At 44.6% G+C, this 26791-nt stretch overlaps 1 protein-coding gene across 5 annotated transcripts in view; it reads left to right on the forward strand.

Moving 5' to 3' along the window:
* The window catches only part of DCLK2 (doublecortin like kinase 2), a 482935-nt gene that overhangs the window by 436053 nt on the left and 20091 nt on the right, over positions 1 to 26791 (forward strand). For all 5 annotated transcript variants that reach the window (XR_011205402.1, XM_069242636.1, XM_069242637.1 and 2 more), the window contains 2 exons: positions 24378 to 24474; positions 26665 to 26745. Coding sequence is in view for 4 of the 5 variants with exons in the window: in XM_069242636.1 (XP_069098737.1) it covers positions 24378 to 24474; positions 26665 to 26745 (178 nt within the window). In the remaining variant the exon portion in view is untranslated. The remainder of the gene's footprint in view (positions 1 to 24377; positions 24475 to 26664; positions 26746 to 26791) is intronic.

Raw genomic sequence — 26791 nt, forward strand, 5'->3', positions numbered from 1 at the left:
TTCTCACTGTGATTTTGCCTGTTTTTCAAAGCCGGCTCTTGCCGGTTTCCCCATCCCTGCCACTGCGTCCCCTGCGGCCCCAACCCCTTCGCGCCCCCATTGGCCACCTCCTCCTACCTCCCAGCTGCTCCTCCCTCCCACTTCCCCTTCTTAATGGCGGCCGCGCAATGGACACGTGCAGCGGGCGGGTGTGGCGCTGGCGCACCAGAGCAAGCCTGTCTGCGCCCGTCCGCGCCTGGACCACGCACAGCGCCTGTCCCCCTGGTCCACGCTCCTCAGACGCCCCCAAGCGCCACTACTCCTCCGCAGAGCTCCTTGCTCTCAACCACGGCTGGCACACCACTTGCGCCCAGGACAACCCCAGACATACCCACAGACCTTTCACATGCTGCTCATGCCACTTCTCCTGCACTCACTCCAACAAACACTACAACAACACCAAACACCCAAATCACCTCAACTGCATCCTCCTCAACACCCGCTCCGTCCACAAGCACGCCATTGAGCTCTGGGACCAACTCACGACAAACACTCCCGACATCGCCTTCCTCACTGAAACATGGATGAACTCCTCATCGGAACCTGACATCACCATAGCCATCCCAGAAGGATACATAATCACCTGTAGAGACCATATCAACAAACCAGGAGGTGGAGTTGCCATAATACACAAAAACTCCATCAAAATCTCCACCAACACCAACGACACCCTAGACACCGCAGAGCACCTGCACTTTCAGATACACACCAACACCGCCCTAAGAGGTACCCTCATTTACAGACCACCAGGACCCCGCCCCCCATTCTGTGACACCATCGCCAACGTTATCAGCTCCCACGCCCTCGCCTCCACAAACTACATACTGCTTTGTGACCTAAACTTTCACCTGGAGAGTACCGACGACTGCAACTCCACTGCCCTGCTGGACAACCTCGCAAACCTCGGCCTCAAGCAACTAGTCACCTCACCCACCCACTCAGCCGGTCACACACTAGACGCCATTTTTTTCCTCCAGCAACCTTATCACCTTCACTCACACCACCGAATTCCACTGGACTGACCACCACTGCGTCCACTTTTCCTTCCTGAAATCCACCACCTATAACATCTGTTACCCTACCGCAAGTGGAACAAGATCTCCAAGGAACAACTGATCTCCAACCTCGCACAAGCTCCACCTCCCAGTACCAACGACCCCAACACCGCCGCCCTCAACCTCACTCGTTGGCTAGAAGCATGCGCACACTCCCTCGCCCCACTCAAAAAAAACAACATCACCTGTACCAACAAGACAGCCCCCTGGTTCACTGCAGAACTTCAATCTTCCAAACGAGAATGCCGGAAAATCGAGAAAGCCTGGTGCCAAGAACCTGCAGCGAGCAACTTCTCTGCCCTCAAATCAGCCATGCGCAAACATTACCCCCTCATCCAGACCACCAAACAATCCTTCTACAAAGAACGCATAGACAACGTGCACAACAGGAAGGAACTTTTTGCCATCATTAAAGAACTCACCAAACCCAAATCCCGTGCCACCGACCCTCCACACTCCCAACACCTCTGCAACTCCCTCTCCAACTATTTCCACCACAAGATCGTAGTCATACATGAAAGCTTCACATCGGCGTCTCCCACCATCACCACCACCGACACAGCCAACACCACAGCTCCCTGCCGCACCAATGTACTGAAATCCTGGACCCCCACCAATGATGAAGAAACCGGCAAAACCATAAGCTCCATCCACTCAAGCTCCCCTTCAGACACCTGCCCCCACCACATCCTCAACAAAGCCAATGAAATCATCGCTCCCAGCTCTGGGCCTTCATCAACAGCTCCTTTGAGACCTCAGCCTTCCCGGATATCTGGAAACACACCGAAGTCAACGCTCTACTCAAACCCAAAGCAGCCCCTGAAGACCTCACAAACTACCGTCCTAGTTCTCTACTCCCCTTCCCCACGAAGGTCATAGAGAAGATAGTAAACCAACAACTGTCTCACTTCCTGGAGGACAACAACATACTCAACGTCTCCCAGTCTGGATTCCGCAAAAACCACAGCACCGAGACCGCCCTCATCGCCTGCACAGATGACATCAGGACCAGATTGGACCAGGGCGAAACCGTTGCCTTCATCCTCCTAGACCTCTCCGCAGCATTCGACACCGTATACCACCAAACCCTTCGCACGCGCCTCTTCGATGCCGGAATTCGCCACAAAGCCCTGGACTTTCTCTCCGAAAGAACCCAAAGAGTTTGTCTCCCTCCTTTCCGGTCTACTGCCACCAAGACCATATGTGGGGTCCCCCAAGGATCCTCCCTCAGCCCCACCCTTTTCAATATCTACATGGCTCTGCTCATCAGCATCATCCGCCCCCCAAGGCCTCAACATAATTTCTTGCGCTGACGACACCCAGCTCATCATCTTCCTCAGGAGGAACCCATCGACCGCCAAGAATAACCTACACGCCGGACTCCTTGCCATCGCCAACTGGATGACGGCAAGCCACCTCAAACTGAACTTGAGACCCTACCGGGTGAGTAGCGCACTTAATAAATTTGATTCATTGATTGAGTAGTATCTCAGACAGCGTCTGTGTGAGAACAGAGAATCAGAATGAAGGAATAAGTTGCTTCTGAATGAGCCCAAGCCTGTAAGGCTCCCTACTGGGCAGCTCCCTACTGGGTAGCAATCTCAAAAAGCTCCCCATACTACTCTAGGACCACGCATTTATAATCACAAAAGGTTTGTAACTTATATCTTTTTTCTTTGTCTCCACCGCTTGCTCAGACAATCAAAAAATGTCTTCATCAAAACAGGACAGTTTCCATCAACTGATATTTCTAACAAAACATCTAAGTAACATTTTCATTCAATTTGTTCTAACACTGCAATTAAACTACTTAATATTGGTTCCCAGCAGCTGAGGAAATAGGAGAGAAAAAGTTCATGGTTAGTGTAATGCATTTTCAAAACATCATCACCTCTCTCTTACGCGCCTTTCTATCCATTTAATTGATGTAGGAAATAGTTTTTGTGATATTAACAATTATATTTAGTAGATGAACTTATGAACGTGTGAAGGTCGAAAGAATTATACATTTCATAGCATGGTTCATTGCTAATGTTGCTACACAGATTTTCACAGTTATCCATAACACATTTTTTAGCTAGGTTCATAATGACAAATCATGTAAAATATGTGTTCAATGGTGCATTCTTTAGACTACAATTATCACTACTTCATGTTTTCCACAACTGGACTATACAGAAACCAAGAAAATAAATACATTTCATTCTTGTTTTCAGGCCTACCTAAATTTCTACACATTTAGTTTTCTACGTATAGTTTTTGTCAATTAGAAAACACTATTCCACAATGAACTCTGCAGCGGGTGTTTTTAATCCCATAAGATATTTCAAAATGCAGCACCCCTTCAACTAGGCGCCCGGTGTGGTGACATCAGTCACCCCGCCCTGTGACTTTCATGCTTCAGTGGCTTCCCATTGTAACCATAGCACAGTCCAAGACAGCCTGTATCACCTACTAAGCTCTGCACACAGTGATTTCCACCTGTCTCATAGAAAGATGGAAATTCTCTGGTGGCCATCATCTGCCAAACACTTAAAATTCTCTTCTCCTCAATCCACTGATGTTCAAGAAGAGCGGACCATGCCCCAATTTTTTTCTGGTAATGCAGTGCTCCTGCTTTGAGAACTGCATCCTATCTAGTTACCTTTAAAAGGGAATTGAAGTATCTTCTGTTTGTAAGACATTTCCAAGTTTTGCTTTATTTTTGTGCCTCCTTTGTCTCTCCTATCTGGATGGCTTCCTCTGGCGCCCCTGATCCCCTAATCCTGCATCGTCTAGACCTCCTCTACCCTTCACTCCTATCCCTAGCACACTTATGATCCCGCTCCTCCTTTATTTCCGTCCTTGTTGCTTCTCTATCAGCTTGTACCAGTCATACCTAAACCCTAATGGCACAACCTCCACAGGCGCCCAACTCCTGCAATAAGAACCTGTTTGATTTCCCTCCTGCCAACTTTTCATTCAGGTTATTGTCTGAAGAAGGCTAAATCCTCTGCTGGCTGATACCTTCATAGTTTTACCGGATTGTGGTTGTGTGTTTATTTTATTTTGTCATTCTTTGTAACTGCATTGGTCCTTCTGAGAAGCACGCTATAATTCCTGGGCTGTGTTTGCATTATATAAAACTTTAAATAAACAGGTGATTTCTTTCTTTTGAAATACACGCCTACAAGTGCCAGAATGCATAATAATTTACTAGTGCAGTAGGTTTTAGCTTGCTTGACAGTGTCTCCAAAACCTAAACCTTGGGCAAGATGTATCTGTCCTGGGTTTTTCATAGTCTAGCTTAGATTGTACACTTGAAGGTATTAACAGTGATTTATTTGTGCCTGGGTGCCATTATAACATGGTTGCCCAAACTATGCCATGAAAAATCACCATAAAGTTATGGCCAACATCGTGCTGGGGTTGGTACCATCATGCTCCCATATCATAAATTACTTCCATAAAGCAACACTGCTGGAACCCTCATTTTTCCATGGATGACTTATATGGCAGCAAGTGCCCTGTTGTACTAGTTTGAACATTCAACTAGGGTTGTGCTCTATCGTGCAATGAGTGCCCACAATAAGAAAGACCACCCCACTGCCAGGGCCACGATTATTCGATGGGTGGGCAGCACTGGGCAATGGATGCATACAAATGGCCAGAATTACAACCATTCGGTTAGGTAGGACATTATTCTGGTGATAGTCTACCTCATACCAGGGATGCCCAAAATATGCAGGAAACTGTCATCAGAGCAGCACAGATGCCCCAACGTTGCTAAGAAAAGGCACCAATATAAAGAATCCTAGCCAGCGTGGCACATACAAAATAAAAGCTCTATCGAGGCAATTCCATTTGGTAGACTACATTCCTTTCTGAACTTCTTTCACAGGTTGATTTGTCAAAAACTAGCAGAATGGAAGCAATCCAGCTGGCAGTCCCCCGACCCCTGAACCCCTTTACTCAAGACTGAATCCTTCCTACTACCAATTGCAGGGGAGTTTATTTTTTATATTTTTTATCGTATCTCTTCAAACAAGGTCATGGTGAACCGAAACTGCAGGCCCCGTATGTCTGACCTGCAGTGCCGCAAGCACATAAGTTATCCCCCTCACACAGTGTACATGAGCTAGCTAAGTGAACTTGGGCCAACAAACCACAGAGGGCAGGAAGCTGAGAACATCAGACATGCTTACCAGCCTCTCTCATGGCTCTGTCTACACCTCTGTACCCCTGTACTACTGTACCAGAACCTCGGCACCGATCTTTCCCTGTACACCAGAAACTACACTTCCACTCCCTGCCGCTAACCACTCAGTCTTTGTTTACAGCCATAAAGGTCACTTATTCTGGTGATCAAATCCCCATTCTCTTACCTTCTCACCACAACTTCATTGAACTACTTTGTGGCACGTCGGTGCTTCTCTTTAACCTCCACAAGCTAAACTGCAGCCCCGTTCCTTCTACTGCCACCCACAACCACCCCCATCAAACAAGCCAGCCTGGCCCATCAGCCTCTTTTGGGTTCCTAACACCCGCACAAGTCCCAGAGCAAGAGAAAAAAACTTGGTACAGGAGTGAAGCCAGGGGTCTGGCTCTGTAGATTAGAAAGTGGGTCGTGGCCTCTGTTTCTTGAGATTTTTTAGGTGGTGGATGGTGGTTTGCCAGTTTCTCACTGCCCCATGCAGACTTAGAAGCACTAGGCGATTCTGCATTCTCTGTGAGTTAGAAGTTCGGCAAAGCTTGGGCTGGATCTCTGTGAAAGGTGAATGACTGTAAAATAATTTTAGCTTGCTTCCTTGGTTGCTTGGGCAGAATGTCAGCACAGAAGGGAATAGCTAGAATGACTCGGTTGGCTTTGGAGAGAGGCTCATTGGTGTGATTTGGGTGGCCAGGATGAGGGAGTGTCAGCGCTATCACTTGTTCTTTAGCTGGCCAGGGTAAGATGCAGAGGAGACTGGCCAGTGTGCTTTAGGTGGTTGGGGGAGGAGTGGAGTAGGCTGACCGGAGCGCTTTAGAGAGGGAAGGGGGGATGGCAGTTCCTCTGAGGGTGTGCCCAGAGAAATGGGCTGCCCAGGTGGGAATCCCTAGAAGGCAATTTAGGCAGATGTTTCTCCTAGATGCTGGAAACTCTAGAAGAGCAGCTTTTTTTTCTAAATCTTTGGGAGACTTTTCCTGCATGCACTTACATAAAAGGTGTTGGTGTGGCAAAGTACCACGGGGTGTTTCTTCCTGTAAAAAATAGCATAACAGTTTCTTCAGCATAATTGAGGCAAAATCAAAACATGAGTCGTGTCTAGCGGCAGCCAATGAAAGGCTTCAAGCACAGGCAAAATTAGTTTGAATAGTTCTACTAAGACTAGGTCATCATTCTGCCAATGCAGTGGCCTACTTAGTGCATATTGTGGCAAGGAAAAAAGGTTTTATATACATTATGATTGAAATCTGCTCTTAGACTGACAAACGTGAGTTATTAAAAACTTGTAGGTTTATAATAACATTACATGACGCAAGGCATTTACCATGTGCAGACAGTCAAATCGAGGAATCTCAGTTTTTGATGAGTTTAGTGTTGGGAACTTTTTATGCATCCAGTTTTGGATGTTGAATTATCAGTTTAAGAAATTGGAAAGCTTTTTACTTGATGTCTGAATCTAATGAAACATATGACCAGGTCGGTCAGCCTGATAGTCTGCCAGAGGGTGATGGTATGCAACAGGTGTGATAACAGGTTGATATTTTTAATCTAGAAACAGTGGATACATTTGCTATGATTGAATCTATCCTCATTCTCGAATGAACACATTTTCCATATATTGGATTGAAAACTGTGACAACCACTTTTATGGTTTACGATCTCTTTTATTGGTATTTGGATACAGCCAACAAATACAACAATCTCCCACCTACATCCAGAGGCCGGTAGGGTGATGGCCTGAGTAATCAACAAAAAAAGGAGAAATAGAGAAACAAGGAAAAGTATTAACCAGGAGGCAGCATCCAGTGACTCCTAAAAGTAAGCGTGAGACATCTAATAACTGTAATGAAAGGGAACCATGAGCAATAATAGCAGGGCAGATATCAGGCTCCATACAATCAGCCCAGGCACACTTACATCTGAGCAGTGACATTATGGTAAGCGGAGAAAAAGCAAATATACTGGGCACATCAATTCCCTGAACTAGTTCGAGAGTTAATGAATACAAGTCACCCATGTCTTATCAAAGAGTGGCAGCGATTGTGTCACTGCTGCCATCAGCTTCTCTAACCCCAGTAAGTCACACAGTTTATGGAGCCAATCTGCGAAAACCGGGATATAATCCGATCCCCATCGAGAAAGCAAAAGCTGTTCAGCCGCCCTCAATGCCAATGTAATGGCGTGGCCTTTAGCAGACTTAAGGGGATATGTTTGTGTGTTTGAAAGCCCCACTAGAACGTAGCGAGGGAATCGGGGAATGTCCGTCATAAATCTCATCTATCGCTTGTAGGATGTCTCACTGAAAACAGCTGATTTTGGGACACTGCCACAATACTGTATATGTGTAAGGGTACCTGTCTGTCACAGGAGCGGTGCAACACACCACGCCAATCATGATCTGTAAAGGTACGTTCACAATCCGTCTCCTACCTACGTCGTGCAGAGGTTGTGGTCAGGTGTAGTGGTGTAATCAGAAGAGCATATATATCTCAGACAGGAGTCGTTTATCAGAGGTGCGAGTGAGCAGTCACCTTCCAAACTGTGTAGGGGGTCTACTGTAATTGGTGTCTGGGGAGAGATGGGCATGGACAGGCCCTTCAGTGTTTGTACCCAATCCTAGACCCCCATCATGGCTCGCAGGACCGGGGAGTAGTGAACTCCCGGTGGGCAATGTGTTTTTGGTAGCCATGGCACCTTCCAAATGTGCACACCTGCCTCCACCTGATCAATTGATCAATAAAAAACACCAGTGTTTTTCAGTACATGGGCATGATCATTCTACCATGTAGCGCATTTGAGCAGCTTGATAGTAGCTCATGAGATATGGGACCCTCAAACCCCCACCTCCCCCTGCCTGTGCTTTTGCCATCCTTGCTTTCTTGCCTGCCCAGAGAAACTCCCAGACGAGGCTCTACAACTTATCCAGCGACTGTAGGGGAGGCTGTAATGGTAATGTCTGCAATACATATAGCAGTTTCGGCAAAAGCGTCACCACCACTGCTGCTAAACAACTGAGCCAAGAGAGGCCATAACCCTTCTATTTAATCAAATAGGATTTAGCAGGAGCACTGCATAGTTGTGTTCTGCCGTGGCTGCTGGCGTCGAGTAGATCTGTAGACCCAAATAGGTCACCCTCTACTTGGCTAAGGTGAATAGCAAGGCAGCCTCCAGCTGGGTTCTGTCAGCTGCAGTGCACAGTGAGGTTTAAAATGGAGGATTTATGCAAATTTGTTTTGAAACTGGATATCTTCTCCAAAGCTTGCCAACTCCCCCATGACCACTGGAAAGGTAACCTGGAGGTTCAACAAGAGGAGCATAACATCATCGGCCTAGAGTGTAAGTTCATGTGTGTAGGAACTCACCCAATGCATCCCTAATAAAGCTTTTCTGGTGCTCATTAGGGCCATGAAGATTTGCTACTGTAAACCTATGTCCCTACATGTCAATGCGCAGGGAGAGGAGCCTCCCAGGGATCACAGCATGTGTTTGCAGCAACCAAGATAGCCACCACAGCCCATTTCCCAGTCCCCGATGAGAGATACTGTCGGTCATACCACCGCGATCTCTGTTGTTTCCAGTTGGCCCCTAATAGATGTGCTTCTTGTGTGAGGCAGATGTCGCATTTGTCCTCACAAAAGAGGGAAAGGAGGGCCAACCGCTTGACAGGGGCGCTAAGACCTTGAATATTAAAACTTATTCTGGGTTTGAGTGTTGACTAGTGTTTGCCCTCCAAATCTGTTTGAAATCTGGGAGGTCCCCATTGAAGTGCCAGTAAACTAAATCAATGTGAAGTATAAATACAAAAGGGACCTCACCAGAGGGATAAAGGGGGGGGGGGAGGGATAAACAACGAACAGAACAATGAAACAGTTCCCTGTCTGAGAACACGTTCATACAAGCTTGGGGGATCCAAGTCACCGGGCCGCAGTCTGTATAGCTCCGTCGTCAAGTGGCTGGATGTGGAGCTCCGCTGCACAAATCGCCATCCACTGTGGGAGGCCACCTGTTGGCGACCATGTCCATCCACAGAGACAGATGCACAGCTTCCATTTCGAAGATGCCCATTATATGATGCAACCAATCAAGCCAGGTCAATGATGCCAAGACCTTAGTAGTTGTTGTCTGCCTCTGACGCACTATCCTGGTGCTGCAGGTGATGGATCAGTGTGACTCTTTCTTTGTGGCTCTCCGTTTCAGAGGGTTTTCGTAGTTTCCCTCTCCACAAGCAAGTTGGGCATCGCTGGTCTGTTGTAGGTGCAGTTAGCTCCTATGGCAGCTCCCGAGTCAGGGGATCCCCCAGGAAGGATTTTATATCCATCAGCGAATGAGTATCATCCATTGTGCAAATGCTCTGCGTCTCCTTGTTCCAGACAAATTTGAGGCAGAAGGGTGTCCCCATTTAAACCTGATCACCTTCTCAAAAGTCCATCAGAGGATGGAGGAACCGGCGGCACTGCAATGTCACAGACTAGAGGTCCTGATACAATCCTATTTCGAGACCTTCAAAGTCAATGGTGGTCTGATCACGTACTGCTGATAAGATCGCCTCTTTATGTCTATAGTGATGTAGACACGTGAGAATGTTGTGTGCCTGGCCAGGTGAGTGTGCCGGTCAACCAGCCCTGTGGATGTGGTCAAGAACTATGCCTTGGTCCTTAAGTGCTGGGGCCACGTGGCATAAAAGACGGTCTGCGAACTCCTTGAGACTTCCCGATATCAGCTGCAAGAGATCTCCCTTAATATGGATGTTGGATCATCTGGATCGGTTCTCCAAATCCTCCAGGTGGTACTGCAGCTCCAAATTCTTGTCCTGCAGTGCAAGCGGCTTGCAGCGATGGTGATTCAGTTCCTCTTCACGTGCATCTTCAGTATTCTCAAGCTAGTCTACTAGCTGGCCCAGTTTGCCGACATCCTTCTTGAGTTATTTGACCTCAGTCACTATCTACTGTTTGACTGCCGCAAAATCAACTCTGAGGACCACAAAGAGTTGTCCAATGAATGACCGCATTATCAGGTCAGTGTTGTTTTCCATTACTGCTGCCTCCCCCACTGCACCTGATAAAGCGTCCCGTCTTAGATAATTTAATTAGTCTGGGACTCGTTTTAGGCCAATGAATCTTTTGACCCTGATTGAAGACACCTCAGGACTAGACAATTAATCAACATAGCTATCAATAGATCAATAACATCAGCAATATTAACTATAGCAAATCAATTCAATTTGGATAATGGCATAAGTAAGAATCAAAACACACCAAGACCTCCCAGTCATGAATAACCACACGGATTTAGTATGATTTATGACATTTATTCCCTATTGATTATACCTCTGCGAGTAAGTTTATTACTCTCAATACCAGAAAACACATCAACACGGTAATAATATGGCAACTCGAGTAGGACTTCATCAATGCAAAAATCATAAACATTAGAACAAAGCACGACGCCAACATGGGTTAATCTTAGCGGAGTATCATTAGCGCATTATTCAACAAAGCATAGATTCAGTCATTTGTCTATTTGCGTCCGTTTAGTGAATTCCTTAACTAACCTCGAATTAGCATTAGCATGTTGGGCTTCATGCAAAACAATTTAGCAACACAAATTTAGAAAACATCTAACTATGGTCTCTATCAAAAGATAGCAGTTGGTACCTAGAAAGAAAAGGAAACAGACAATTACAATTTCATCATCATATAGTTACCCTCCGTAATCAGTCAGCATACAGAGTCAGTCTTCATTCTCAGGACATCAGTTGGATCCGCTCATCAGCCAAGAAACACAGCAAAGTTCAGCAAGACGGAGCAATAAGGGATTCTTCCCTCATAAGGAGGAGAGTATGAAACTGGCAAGGCAGAATAAGGATGGTTTGAAGAGATAAACCGCAAAGTCTTCAAGACAGAGTGACAAAGCGTCTAGGTAATAGCAAAGGCATGTAATGGCTGATTTCTCCTTGTGACCAAGAATTATATCGATCTGGTTGTACAGTCGCCTAATTTCCAATTGGGCAAGTTTTGGTGCACCATTATCTCCATCCAATGTTTTACTTGTCGCCTCATTAAGAAGAACAGTTCTCACGTGGCTTCTGTAATTGACCTCTCCCACGGGCAGAATGTCAGGTACAATCTCATGTTCTCGCGGTACTCTCACAGTCCCAGTCAGTAGTTCCATGGTCTGTACCAGTTCAGGCAACCTCGTACCTGTTGCAAGTTTACACTGTTGCATTCTGCAAGAATGTCTCCTTGAGCAAGTCGAGTCTCATGAGAAAGAATCTACTACGGTTACACAACTTCTAGTCTTCTGGAAAAGTACGGCTACATGTCCTTCAGCAAGTCAGCACATTGCACGTTAGAAAAACACATTTAATATGAAACGGGACAGCTAGGCCCCGACTCATGCTAACTAAGGCCTAGTGATTAATTAGCAAAACCTTAACGTATAACTCTTAATACTAATACAAAATCGTACATTAGTACATTAATATTTCATTATTAGTCAGTTTCAATTATCATTGTATACGTTGATGGCTACTCCCCGTGGGCACATTTCAGACACACACGTTTAGTAAAGCATATTAATAAATTTTCTATGCGGCATCATAATACATTAATTTGCAAACATTTCATGTTAATTTTGATTATAAAACTACACTCCAGTCATCCCTCCTCTGATGACACTTGTCATCACACAAATCCAGTCTTTACTTATCTTTCATTTGTTCATTTCCCTCATTTCAATTTCTTCTTTTCTTTTTTCCTTTTCATATTTTGCTCTGAACATTTTCTCCCTTTTCTTGTCTTCCCTCTTTTCCTTATGTTTTGCCCATTTTGTTTTAAACCTTTTACTGCATTTACTTAATAACCATAGTCCGAATAAGCAAGCCAAGACAATTACTATTCCCTGTATTAATTTTCCTAAAAACCCATGCCACAACCACTAAACCAGCTTCCCACACGTGCAAATCCTTCTCCAAACTTTTCCCAGACTCCTGGTTCTTTCAGTTCCTTTAAATCTGCACTGTCTCTTGTTAGGTTAGTAAGCATACTTTTAATTTCATTACTATTATCCAGAATATAAGCACAACAGTGGCGCTCATTAAGCATCTTACAGACTCCGCCACTTTTTGCTAAAAGAATGTCTAGAGCAAGCCTGTTTTAAAGAGTCATAGCCCTCTCCGCTGATAGGCACATACGAGAACACTAAATCATAATTCGAATAAAAATATTGCACTTCTTCTTGATTATAAAAATGCATTAATAGCAGACTACAACTAATCTCGTACGTTAATGGCAAGCTGTGATAGGTAACTCCCTCCTGGACTGAGAGGAATTTGTGTACACCCATAACAAGCCTTCGCATCCATAGTGTCAACATACTCACTCAGCAAGCGATAGAAAACGTTAGTAGACAGCTCCCCTTTTGCATTATTCTCACCATGCAAATACTTCGCATCCTGCTCAAACCTGTCCCACGGTGTTAATGTAGCAGTTTCAGAAACTGTAGCGTTGTTAGCTTCACTTTCATCTACCAGACGCATTTCCACAAATATAGCTATAATGAATATCACACATACAAACAACCAAAGCAACACCCAAATATTTACAAAGCTTATTTCCCTCAACGCCATCTCCTGACCTAGAATCAGAAAGTAAAGTACTACAAACGTAATCAACTAATACGAGGATGGTTAGAAAATTCCTTTCTCTGCGACGCTAAGCAAAGTCTTTCTTCAGCAAGTATTTACAGCTCTCCCATTCACTCCAGGGTCTCAGTCAAATCAGGTTAGCAGCTTGTCACAATCGGGTTTTCAAGTCAATTCAGGTTAACAGTGTCACATCCGGTAATTTTCATTAGTTTCCCGTTATTCGATTTCAGCTTAACAGAGTCCTTTTTATTTATAGCCAACTTCAGGTACCATAATATTGACCTGGAACTTCACGATCAAAACAAAAAGCCAAGAACTCTTGTTGCGACACGGCTGTCGTTGCATAAGCCCATTCAGGACCCGCGTATCTTCTGTTTGCTATTCTCATTCTTTTCAATTTGCGGTCACCCTGCAATTATCCTTCACTCAAATCTTCCTTCCTTGTGGTATCGACCTCGTCCTCTATTGTTTCATTGATGACTACTTTCCCTTTTTCAGTTTGCGATTCTGGCCACTTATCTCCCTTCAGTATTGTTTTGCTGTTTGGCTTTTCAGGGTGCTGTTCAATGCCCTCCTCTTGTGCTATGGTGTTTTCTCTTGATGGATCTGCAGGTGGCTCAGGAGGAGTCTGAACACTTTGATTACCTTCCGCCTCAACTCCTTTGCCTTCTGGGTCTGTCAGGGCTTCAACTTCAAACCCGCATCCGTCTGTTTCTGGGAGAACCTCTCTTTGTGTCAGTTCCCCTGGTGCCTCAGTTGAGATAGGCTCACCGTCACCCTTCGGGATCTTGTTTGCTGTTTGAGTGACCAAGCCGTCCTCAACGGGCTCTCCTTCAGTCTCAGATCCCCTTTGATTACTCTCCGGCCCTGGGACTTCCTTTTCTGTAGCTGTTATTTTCGACAACTCAAGTTCCTCATCAGTTGGACACGTCACCTTCTTTGTGTGACTGGCATGGATCCAGTTTGGAATTCCCGCACATTTCACAGCAGTAGTAGTTGTCAGTATCACTTGATACGGCCCCTTCCAACGTGGCTCCAAACACGACTTCCTCACGTGTTTCTTGACAACAACCCAGTCACCGGTTTTCAGATTGTGACCTGGATCATTTATCGGTGGCAGTGTGGTGGCTTCCACCTGGTGAGAGAAAGAGTGGACCACGTCAGCCAGACCCTTGCAGTAGTCCGACAGCATATCATCCGTGATATTCACAAGAGCATTTGCAGGCACTGCGGGCAATCTCATAGCTCAGCCCTAGAGAATTTCATGCGAAGACAGTCCTGTTTTCTTGTTGGGAGTATTTCTCATTGACATTAGCACTAAGGGCAATGCATCTGGCCATTTCACATTGGTAGCTGCACACATTTTTGCCATTCTCGACTTCAAGGTACCATTCATCTGCTCCACTAGTCCTGAGGCTTCGGGAAGGTAGCTACAATGCAACTTCTGTCCAATGTTCAGTGCAGCACACAAGAGTTTAACCACCTCATTGTTGAAGTGACTTCCTCTATCTGATTCTAAAGAGATTGGAAACCCGAAACGTGGTATCAACTCCCTAAGCAGCAACTTCGCTAGTGTGAGACTGTCATTCCTACGTGTAGGGTAAGCTTCAATCCAGTGACTAAAGATGCACTCAATCACCAACACATACCTCAGACCTCCACACACAGGCATCTCGATAAAATCCATCTGCATCCTGCTAAATGGACCTCCAGCTCTCCCAATGTGGCTCAAATTCACCACGGTCCCTTTCCCTGCATTCATCTGTTGACGGATGATGCACCTGTGACAGATTACTTCTGCTGCTTGTCTGAATTTTGGATTGAACCAATCGACTTTGAACAACCTGATCATGGCATCTCTCCCAATATGTGCTTGACCATGGTAACACCTCGCAAACTGTGACAAGAGACTGTTTGGCAAAACCATTTTCCCTTCATCTGAAACCCACAAATCATCAGGTCTTTGTACACATTGCATTTTAAGCCAAGAATGTTTCTCTTCTCTGCTGGCACGTCCCTGCAACAATTTTAGCTCTTCCATTGTGTCAACCACCCTCAATGCATAATCTGTGCATGTCTCATTTTCAGTTTCCGGTAACAATTCCCACTGATCTTTGAACGATATACAGTTCAATGCGCAAAAGCTTGTGACTTGATCTGCATATCCGTTTCCCATTGACACAAAGTCTTGTGATTTCACATGAGCGCTGCATTTCACCACGGCAATTTCAAGAGGTAACTGAATCGCATGCAACAATTCCTTCATTCGTTCACCAGTTTTCACTGGAGAACCAGAGGAGGTCATGAAACCCCTCTGTGACCATAGCTGGCCAAAATTATGGACAATTCCAAATCCCTATCTGCTGTCGGTATAGATATTGCCTTTCAATTCGTCAGCGGCATGGCATGCCTAGTAAGAGCAACCAATTCAGCCACTTGAGCAGAATACACTCTCTCGAGCCAAGATGCTTCCAGGATACCGGTGATTGTACACACAGCGTATCAGGCTCTCAGTACTCCTACTGAGTCCCTCAGGCACGAACCATCAACAAAGATAATGTAATAATTTTCTTCAAACTGGGTATCTTTAATGTCAGGTGCACAGTTCTGTTACCTCAAGACAATCATGTTCTACTTCCTCAGCATCATCAACATTTGTATTTTCATTGGGAAGCAAAGTTGCCGGGTTTAACACAGTACATCATTTGAGTGACACATTTGGTGACCCCAGTATAATTGTCTCATACCTGGTCAACCTAGCATTTGTCATGTGCTGGGTCTTAGTTCGGGTCAATAATATATCAACTGAATGTGGGACCATTACTGTCAAGGTATGTCCCATCACTATGCCTTCACACTGAGTAAGGCTTTGCCCAACTGCTGCAACTGCATGCAGACAACCCGGTAAGGCTGCTGCGACTGGGTCCAAAGTAGCTGAAAAATATGCTACTGGGTGGTTTGCACCTCCATGGACCTGTGTCAGGACAGACAGAGAACAAGCATTACATTCATGACAAAGCAGTACAAAAGGGTTTGTGTAGTCAGGCATACCTAAAGCTGGAGCCCTGCACATGCACTCTCTCAGTTCAGTGAATGCCCTAATTTTTTTCTCAGACATAGTTAGGGTATCTGGGCCATCCTTAACCTGCTTGACAGTCAACCTCACCAAAGGCTTAGAGATAATTGAGAAGTTGGGAATCCACTGGCGACAGTAGCCCACCATTCCCGAAAACTTCCTCATGTCTCTTTTGGATGTCGGGGGACTCATCTGTAATATGGCTGTCACTATTTCTTTGGATATTCTCCTTGACCCCTTTTCAATCAGGTGGCCTAAGTACTTCACCTCTTTCTGACAGTACTTTAGCTTCTTTGGGGACACTTTGTCTGTTCTTTCCCAAATGATTCAGTAAGGCAATAGTATCATACCTGCAGTCATCTTTAGTTTTGGATGCAATCAACAGGTCATCAATGTACTGTACTAGAGTCAAATTAAAAGGCAGTTCCAATGATTCCAAATCCTTCTTCAATATCTGATTGAAGATGGAAGGTGATTCTGAAAACCCTTGAGGAATTCAACACCAACTGTAAACCTTGTCCAAGAATTTGAAACTGAAGCGAAATTGGCTGTCCTCATGAAGAGGCACAGAAAAGAACGCTTGAGACAAGTCCACAACCGTGAACCACTCTGCATCACATGGAACCTGAAACATGATCACGGCTGGATTTGGCACTATGGGGCAACATTTTACCACTATCTTGTTAATTTTTCTCAGGTCTTGGACAATTCGAACTTTCCCACAAGGCTTTCTCAGTCCCATTATTGGCGAATTACATGGGCTCCTCATCACTTCTTTTAAGACCCCTTGCTTCACAAAGTCTGCAATTATCAGCGTCACCTGTATGAGGACGTCTTGTGCCATGTGGTACTGCGGTACCTGGGGAAACACAGCATTTGGCTTCACATCTACTTTGACTGGTTCTACTCCTTTGATCAGTCCCACTTCCTTTCCTGTCAAGTCCCACACCTTCTCTGTCACTGTTCCCTGTAATTCTGTTGGCAAATCGGTCACTGTGAACATCGGGAAGAAGCTTATCAAAGGGTACTCCTCATGTGTGGTCTCTGTCTCTGGCTCTGAGATCTGACCATCGTCTCCTTCATCATCACTATTTGTCTGCACCGCAATCTCTTCATTGGAACAGGTGATTGAACACCTTGTCTTACACAGCAGGTCTCTTCTCAGTAGGGATACAGGACTTGAATCACAGACTACAAACCTGTGTAATCCCTGGAAGGTACCAATCTCAACTTAGACTGGTTCTGTAATTGGATTTGTCAAGAGCTGATTTGCTACTCCTAACACCTTTATGGTATGCCCTGAAAGCAGCAATTTTGGAACCTCTGCACTTCTGACTGTAGAGCACGTAGCTCCTGTGTCAATCAAGAAGGAAACGGTGTGACCAATCACCTTCCCCTGCACATAAGGTCCCCTCTGATCTACTTCTAGGGATGCTGTAAGCCTGCACTCCTCACTATCTGAAGAATCATCCGACCATTCATCGTTTATTCCATTCTCACCACGCAATGGGAACTGTTGTACTGTATTATTTTGACTCATTGTTTGACCTGTGACCTGTTGCTGTCCCATCGGAGATAAAGGCAACTGCATTTGCTAACTAGGTACCAAGGGAATCTGCTGCTGCACTTGCTGCACCTTCTCTGGTTGGACACATGGCATTTGCATTTGTTGCATATGCTGGAGACCCTGCATCTGAACCATATTATTCTGAAAGTTCGGATTTGGACCCCTCATTCTTGGACCCCTCACATTTTGAAATGCACGGACATCATTGCTTTGTTGAACAACACCATCCTGCACCATCATTGGGCACTCCCGCTTCCAGTGTCCCACGCCCCCGCACGCATGGCATTGTGACATCTTTTTCATCCCTTGCACATCATTTTGAACCACAACAGTATTCAAGTCTGGACCATGGTTCACAAAACCTCCCCGACCTCTGCCTCTTGTTTGCGGCTGGAACATTTCGTTCCCTTGAGGCTGCTGCTGTACCATCTGCTGTACTCCATATCCCTGCCTGAGCTGCCTTAATTTGCATCACCTTCTCTTTCAGCTTTCTCTGCTTCAGTTCAGTCTCATCGCTACAGTATTTCGCATACTTTAACACTTCATCAATCCGTTTCGCTTGCCAACAGATCAGATGATTCTTAATCATCTGGCTAATCTCTGGCCTCAATCCTTCAATGAACCTGAACACAAGGTGATTCATGTCTTTTGGTTCTATAACCTTCGTGCCACTATAGTGTTTGAATGCTTTTAGCAACCTCTCATAGTAAGCATGTATCGACTCATTGTCTTCTTGTGCCGTTCGATCGATTTTCTGCCAATCAGTATTCTGCGGTGACACCTTCTGCTTCAAAAACTCAATCACCTCATAGTAGTATTTCATCACCTCAGGAGATGGTGCTCCTGTAGCCCTGTCCCTTGCCGGTTCCGTCCTCTTGCACTCAAGCCACAAATCAGCTAGAACTATAATCTCAAACAATGTATTCAAGTCTTCCCAAAGACATTTCGCAAGCTTCACAAACCTGTCTGTCTGCTGATACCACTCTATCCGCTTTTCCCTCAACCTGGGATAATCATTTGTGAATGACAAAATGTCAAATCTAGACCACGGTACATGAACTAGGACCCCTCCAACTGTTTCTCTCATTGGTAATATCTTTATTGTTCCCGTGTCTGGCGCAGCCTTGTCTGCTGCGGTTCCAGGCAGTCACTTTTCCTCTTATCTCTTTTCTTCACCCATCTGCCTTCCCACTTCTCTAAAGCTCCCCAAACTTGGGCACTCTGTAGTATCTCTTTGAGGTGTGCCTTCATTCCAGTGGATCTCATGTGATCAAAATCTTTAGGTTCGAAGTCTAACCTATAACTCCTCTTCAGATGCTTAGTATTGTCTAAGTCTATACCATATTTGTCTGCCACATTTGCTAACCTCTGATGCACCTTACTCACCTCTTTGGTTATTTTCGGGCACAGGTACCTCAGTTCTGCCTCAGTGTATGATTCTAATCTGTTCACTCCCATAGTCCCTTCAACTAACTCCGCTGCTTCCACACCCAACCTCACAAAATTCAGGTATTCCTCTCTCTCTGACCGCTCTGCTGTCGCAGGAGTAGTCTGTGGAGTGTTAAGCTTTTCCAGCCATTCGTTCAATTGTTGCGCTGTCAAACCTTGCAACAAGATATTTCCAGCCTGCACCATCGGGGTTTGTGACATGTTTGCACTCATTACCTGTGGGGTTAGTAGACCCAAACCCTCTTGTCTCATGGTCTCTAAAGGAACCCCAATCGGACTGAAGTCCAGCAAAGATCTAGATCTCTTGACTGTCTGTCCTCCTGGTGTCATCCCTTGGGATCTTCCCATGAACCCTCCTCTTATCACCTCTTGAGTTGCAACTCTACTGATCGCATACAATAGGTTTTGCCTGTGCATATAGCGGTACTGCCCAACCAATGGTAATTGGCAATGATATAGCGGCTGGTGCCTGTCCATTTCCCAATCCCGGTAGAGCATTAACTCCCATAGCTTGATTCATCATAACTGACAGTAACTGACTGTGGTCCTGTGACCGAAGTGTAATTTGGGACCACCTGTTGCTGGGGCAGCAATTGTGGAGTTGGTTCAATCTGCACTAATTTTGATCTTGTGTACACTGGATCAGGCGGCACCATCAAATTCGTAGTCGTCTTTAATACTGAAACATCAGGGTAGAGCCTCTGAACTGGTGGTGGCTGCAACCGTATCTGTGTCTCTGGTGCAGTGGACACACTAGGCACTATTCTGTATCGGAGCTGATGTGATAACATTATTTGCCTGTGCTGCGCTTGTGGTTCCCTGATTCTGTGTCGGATTTACAGGACCTGCACTAGTACTCAGTCTATTGTCATTCATAGCATATGGTGGCGGTTGATCATGTAACAACTGATTAAGAAATTCATCATCATCTGAATCGTCTGCATCTACCCAAGACTTCTGAGACTCCTTTTGCCTACTAGAGCCCTTGTCTGTTTTGCAAGTGGCCTTTCTTCCCTGTGTTTCGGCCTCTTGAATTATTGCTGGAAACATCCTAACTTAGTCTATTATTTCCCTTCACCACATCTTACTCTCACTATCCCATCTAGCCTCCGCTAGAGTCTTTTCCGCTTTCCTCATTCTCCTCTCGAATTTCTGTTGCCTCTGTCGTATGGCCATTAATTCCCAGATCGCTAACGCCTCAAACTGAGCTGGTCTCGGAGGCGGTTTCTGCTCATTTAGCGCTTTTCGCAAATTTTCTAGGACCCCTATATTAAAGGTTCCATTCTCTGGAAACGCCAAACACCCATCTTTCTCTGTTAATTTGCACCAATGCTTTAGCCAAAGACATGGCGCGACTCCCTTCTCCTCCATTACGGCATAAGCCGGAGTATCCTCTGGCGGCGTAGGCTCCCCCACACTTGCTGTAATATACGCATCTCCCCTCAAAGCACTCTTTAAAGCCTTGAAAAACTTAATTTTGCACCTTTTATTTTATTAGATTCAAATCAGGAAGTGACTTTAATTCCCAGAACACTCTTCGCCTACCTTCTCAACCAATTGCCTCTCACGGACGGCTGCCAATCCGTGCACGACCCCTCTCGGCAACTAACCTATGCCAGCGCGGCTCCAATGACATCACACTCGCACACTGCGGCTGGCAAAGTCTTGCGGCTTGTCTTCCTCACTCTCTATTCACACAGAACTAATGCAATGTTGCAAGCACCTTAACAACAAACTCAAATTTGGTGGTTTACTACAGGAAGGGTAACACAATCGCTTCAGAACTTTACAGAGATTTCACTTGAAGCCTCGGCCGCTACTCTCTCCTCCTCAGCCGCACCCGCAAGCAAAATTTGACCTGAAAATGTCACTCTCGACTTGTCAATGGTTCGTTCTGGTGCACTTTAGAACTTACCAAATCTCCATCAAAGGTTTTCACTCACACACTTTGACTCAAACTCGACTCGTCAACCACGCCCGATTGACCTAATAAACCGTGCAAATTACAACATAAACCAAGTGTCTCATACACTTATCAATATACTCCGAAGTCTTAGACCACGCCAGGTCCATACATCACCAACAACCACGTGGATAATTTTGAGCACAAAGCGCCACACTAGCATGAAGTTCGCCGACTTCCCTACTTTCATACTGCGGAGTACGCCCACTCCTACTAAAACATTTCCTGGCCTAAATTCTCACAAACCTTCACAGTTCACCTGCGATATGCATAAGCTGAGCAAGCACAAATTCTACTTCACTCATACTATCACTAGAATGCTGAGAACATACCCAACTCACTTCGGCAAGCTCTGAGATTCCGGGAAAGTCATTTTGGCCTTAGGGGCACATCATACCTCCAATTTGCATTATTTCAAAAATACTTCTAAAACAATGGTCCCTTGTCCTGGGGCCTCTGCTACCAGAACTGATAACGCGTCCTGTCTTAGATCATTTAATTAGTCTGGGACTCGTTTTAGGCCAATGAATCTTTTAACCCTAATTGAAGACACCTCAAGACGAGACAATTAGACAACATAGCAATCAATAGATCAATAACATCATCAATATTCACTATAGCAAATCGATTCAATTTAGAAAATGGCATAAGTAAGAGTCAAAACACACCAAGACCTCTTAGTCATGAATAACCACACGGATTTAGTATGATTTATGACATTTATTCCCTATTGATTATACCTCTACGAGTAAGTTTATTAGTCTCAATACCAGAAAACACATCAACACTGTAATAATATGGCAGCTCGAATAGGACTTCATCAATGCAAAAATCATGAACATTAGAACAAAGCACGATGTCAACATGGGTTAATCTTAGCAGAGTATCATTAGCGCATTATTCAACAAAGCATAGATTCAGTCATTTGTCTATTTGCGTCGTTTAGTGAATTCCTTAACTAACCTCGAATTAGCATTAGCATGTTGGGCTTCATGCAAAACAATTTAGCAACACAAATTTAGAAAACATTTAACTATGGTCTCTATCAAAAGATAGCAGTTGGTACCTAGAAAGAAAAGGCAAACAGACAATTACAATTTCATCATCATATAGTTACCCTCCGTAATGAGTCAGCATACAGAGTCAGTCTTCGTCCTCAGTACATCAGTTGATCCGCCATCAGCCAAGAAACACAAAGTTCAGCAAGACGGGGCAATAAGGGACGCTTCCCTCATAAGGAGGAAAGTATGAATCAGGCAAGGCAGAATAAGGATGGTTTGAAGAGAAAAAACGCAAAGTCTTCAAGACAGAGTGACAAAGCGTCTAGGTAATAGCAAAGGCACGTAATGGCTGATTTCTCCTTGTGTCCAAGAATTATATCGATCTGGTTGTACAGTCCCCAAATTTCCAAGTGGGCAAGTTTTGGTGCACCATTAACTCCATCCAATGGTTTACTTGTCGCCTCATTAAGATTGTCACCTCAGAACAGTTCTCACGTAGTTTATTGGCTTCTGTAATTGACGTCTCCAATGGGCAGAATGTCAGGTACAATTTCATGTTCTCGCGGTCCTCTCACAGTCCCAGTCAGTAGTTCCATTGTCTATACCAGTTCAGGCGACCTTGTACCTGTTGCAAGTTTGCACTGTTGCATTCTGCAAGAATGTCTCCTTGAGCAAGTCGAGTCTCATGAGAAAGCATTTACTACGGTTACACACATCTTCTAGTCTTCTGGAAAAGTACGGCTACATGTCCTTCAGCAAGTCAGCACATTGCACGTTAGAAAAACACATTTAATATGAAACCGGACAGCTAGGCCCGACTCATGCTAACTAAGGCCTAGTGATTAATTAGCAAAACCTTAACATATAACTCTTAATACTAATACAAAATCATACATTAGTACATTAATATTTCATTATTAGTCAGTTTCAATTATCATCGTATACGTTGGTGGCAACTCCACGTGGGCACATTTCAAACACACACGTTTAGTAAAGCATATTAATAAATTTTCTATGCGGCATCATTATACATTAATTTGCAAACATTTCATGTTCATTTTGATTATAAAACTACACTTCAACACACCCACACCCGCAGCACTATCTTTGGGCACGTCTGCCTTCTTTGCTGGAGTTTTTAGTGAATTGGTCCTTAAGGGTGCCTTCTTTTTTTGTTATGGTGCTCCGAGGCCATAATGCGCAGGGTAGGTTCTGAATTCCTCAAGGTGAGTGCGGGCCCAAGCACCATGAGGACGTCTGTGGGGATGTCTGTTCCACCGCTGTCGTCCGAGCAGGCAGTTTGGCCTCCCAGGTCCCTCACAGAACCCACCACTGTCTCATAGGCCCTGATCTGACAGCGAGGAGCACAGCACTCCACACCCATATGTGTATCAGTGCCAGGTGGGAAACACCCCAAGTCTCTTCTTGAAGGGGGGGGCCAGTCCAGGCCTAGTTGGCCTCACACAATCTATTCAGGACTCTCGGTGGAGCAACACCACTCAGGGCCCTCCCACCAGCGAGGTCACTCCACTTGGCCCCAAACCACCTCAAGCACCATCAGCTGCACATCAGTCGCTGGCCAATCTCTCCAGGGCCCTCACTATTGCTCAATGTCTCCCCAGGTAGTGGCCACATCTGCTCTAAATTAAAGGCTGGCAGCAGAGCTCTAGAAAGACGCTCCTACTCAGCACATTCTTGGCCACGCCCCACTGACAGCCACTTTTAAAAAGATTTCTCCACTGTATGGAGTTAGTACCGTTTTTACTTCAGTGCAGATGCCTTACTCCCACAACGTTCTAATTCAGAAACACCTACAATGTAAAAATGTTCTGGTCCAGGTGCCATGTGCCTTCATTTTGATCAATATCAGATTTGTTGAAGCTTCTGAGCAGAAACCTGTTCAGTTCACCAGGAGTCCACCCTCCATCCAGTTGTCTATAAATGGACAACTGGGCTGTCCAGACCTTTTTATTTTCAGACTCTTCATACATGAAGTTCCACCGTGATTATGATGGTAGCAAGTAGCACCTTTGTTTGGAGCATTTGAAAATGTAAGTTTCGTGCAACCAAAGGGCAGCAAAATAATTGAACTTCAAATACCAAATCATTTTCTGACATTTTCACTTAGTTTTGCAGTAAACTTTAAAAACATCTTACGTGTTATACCTTTCAAAATCTAAAAGAAAGAAGAAAATATCAAAATTGTCTCATTATATTTCATTGTGCTGTGAGCTGCATGGATTCATAAGATTGGCCATGATTTATGGCACTGATTACTTGATTTTGCACTAACATTGAACACTGTTAGTGTCCATGTTGCTTGTTCCTCTTAATGTTGTTTTCCTTATATGCATACTAAATCAAAGCTCTTACCTCCTTTTTCACCTTCCACACAGCGAGAACAATCTCCAAGAAGACCTGTTTGATCAAATTCTTGTCGGAAAGCTGGAGTTTCCGTCACCCTACTGGGACAGCATCACTGACTGCGCAAAGGTAGAAAGATGAGCGACCGGTAGCCAGTCAGCATGTTTCTTTTGTGAAGTTTGTGCACATCTGAGCATTGGTGACTGATGAACCTTAAAAGCTGGGGGATGAAAATATCAGCTTTAAGCCAGGCTAAGCAAGATAAGCTCTTTTAGGGGATATTCATCAAAGAAAACTTTGAAAACGTAGGTCCAAATGGTGCATTTCACAGGGCACGTTTCATATGAATGTTGTAAAAATGCAAATACTTTTAAGGGGCAATAATTAAATAGTCTAATCATTTTGGGCTGTGTAAGTCAGAGCCTCTTCCTTTCCCGTAGGGTGGTGGGACTCACCCTACCTGAGAATGGTTTGAAACTGGTGGAAATGCAGGTTTTGAGCGTTGTTCTCTAAACAGTCACCATACAGCAAATTGTATGAGGTTCCATTAAAAGAGTCCTTCATGCACTGTGACATGGCAAATCATTTTTCAAAATGCCTGCACCATTTTCAATATACTTTTCCGTCCTGCCCTGAAAGTAGAGTCTTAGTCGCATGTTATAAATGAGAGTTTACTTGGAAGATACAAGGCGGATAAACAAAGATGACACAATCTCTGAATCTCGGGCTGTAAACATCAGAGCCCATAATGCAATGCTACTGCACAGTTAAATGGCACTTACTGGATCAGGTAGGAGGCAGGTTATCCAATCCGACCAGTTGAGGGCACAGAGAGAAGTGATGATAATGTAACTGAATATTATAATATATTTGAAAGTTTCATCATTGTAGAAGAGATGTAAGTGCCCGCTGGTACAAAGTCACCATAAGCTGCAGCATGAATTATCCCTAAAACATCTGTATCAGGTAGTTTCTGAAATGCCTTCCTTTTGCCTAAAACACCTTCTTGCCAGTTTATCAAAATAAAGATTTTTCTCCATGATACACATTTTAATGTGGATAAATGCACTCCATTCCTACACACTGAAACTTAAATTTTTTATGAAAAAGCACAGTATTTTGCCAGAAATACCAGATGTTTTTATAAATGCTTTCCTAGTTCATAAACAACTTCACGAAGTAGCCATGTGTACTAACGTGCCATGGGCTAATTTGTTTTCATTTTTCATGGTTAAGTACCGGGATGTCCAACAGATGGCACACATTTTGATCACCATTGTGCCGAGGAGTCCTTGAATGATGCCAAAAATATCCACAGTAAGTCGAGGATGCCACCGTTATGCAGTGTGCATCCACAAAGTGTAAATAAGGGCCACAATATGTAATGGATGGGCCATTGAGATGAGATGTAAAATGTGGCCAAGAATGATGCCCATATATATGATGGATGGGCTGCTTTATGCCAGGGATTACCGACATGTTTTCAAGAATGGGAGCTGTATGGCAAAGGTGAGCCTCTGTTATGTCAGGATTAGCCCGGACGTCATAAAAAATGCACAATACATGTCAAGGGTGGGCCTCTTATATGAGGAGCATTTGCTCACGTATTGTGGTCTAGAGATTCAATGTCTGAGGCCAGAAAATAATAGTGTGTAGATGCACAACCACACACCTCTGGTTCAGTTGGCTTTACTCTCTGGAATTCGAACTGAAATACTTTCAACACCTCCTGGCCTGTTTTGTAATTGGCTAACACATAATGTAACTTAGGGAGAGCTAAGGAAGCATTAACACCACGTTACTTATCAGTACCTCTGCTACTGTCAGTAAATGAGCTCCCCACACTTCAATGATGCCATGGCTCTGTTTGTTGACCCGTTGTCAAGAGCAAGCATGGGCAATGTTCCCCTACCTTGGAATGGAAATCACAAGCATTTATAATGCTTGATGAAGAATTTAGAAGAGCTATGCTTTTTTCATACGTTGCTTACCACTACATGTGGACTGATAGAAAAGCTTATTTGCTGAGGATGGTGTAGTCATGTGTAAGCACAGTTCCAATTTTCGATGCTGTTTTGATATTGTGTAATCCATGTACATCTGTTCGCATGTTGCATGGAGCCACCAATGTGGTGGGTATATCACCATGGTTGTGAGAAGTCTGACATAAAATGAGTCATGTAAACCTTACAATCTACAATGTCTGAGAAATTACTCTCATGAATGTGATGGAGTGATGAATACAAACTAGTCATGTGTGCTGCAGTTACTTGCATTGCCTTATCTTAGTGACAGCAGTTTCTTGCTTTGGTTTTCCAGGAGCTGATCGGGTTGATGCTGCAGGTAAACGTAGAAGCTCGGTACACAGCAGAACAGATCCTGTCTCATCCTTGGGTGTCCGTAAGTGAAACTGTTCATCTTTGATGCTTGAGCCTGTACTCTTTGT

Source organism: Pleurodeles waltl, chromosome 1_2 (genome assembly GCF_031143425.1).
Source record: "Pleurodeles waltl isolate 20211129_DDA chromosome 1_2, aPleWal1.hap1.20221129, whole genome shotgun sequence".
NCBI classification, from domain to species: Eukaryota; Metazoa; Chordata; class Amphibia; order Caudata; family Salamandridae; genus Pleurodeles; species Pleurodeles waltl.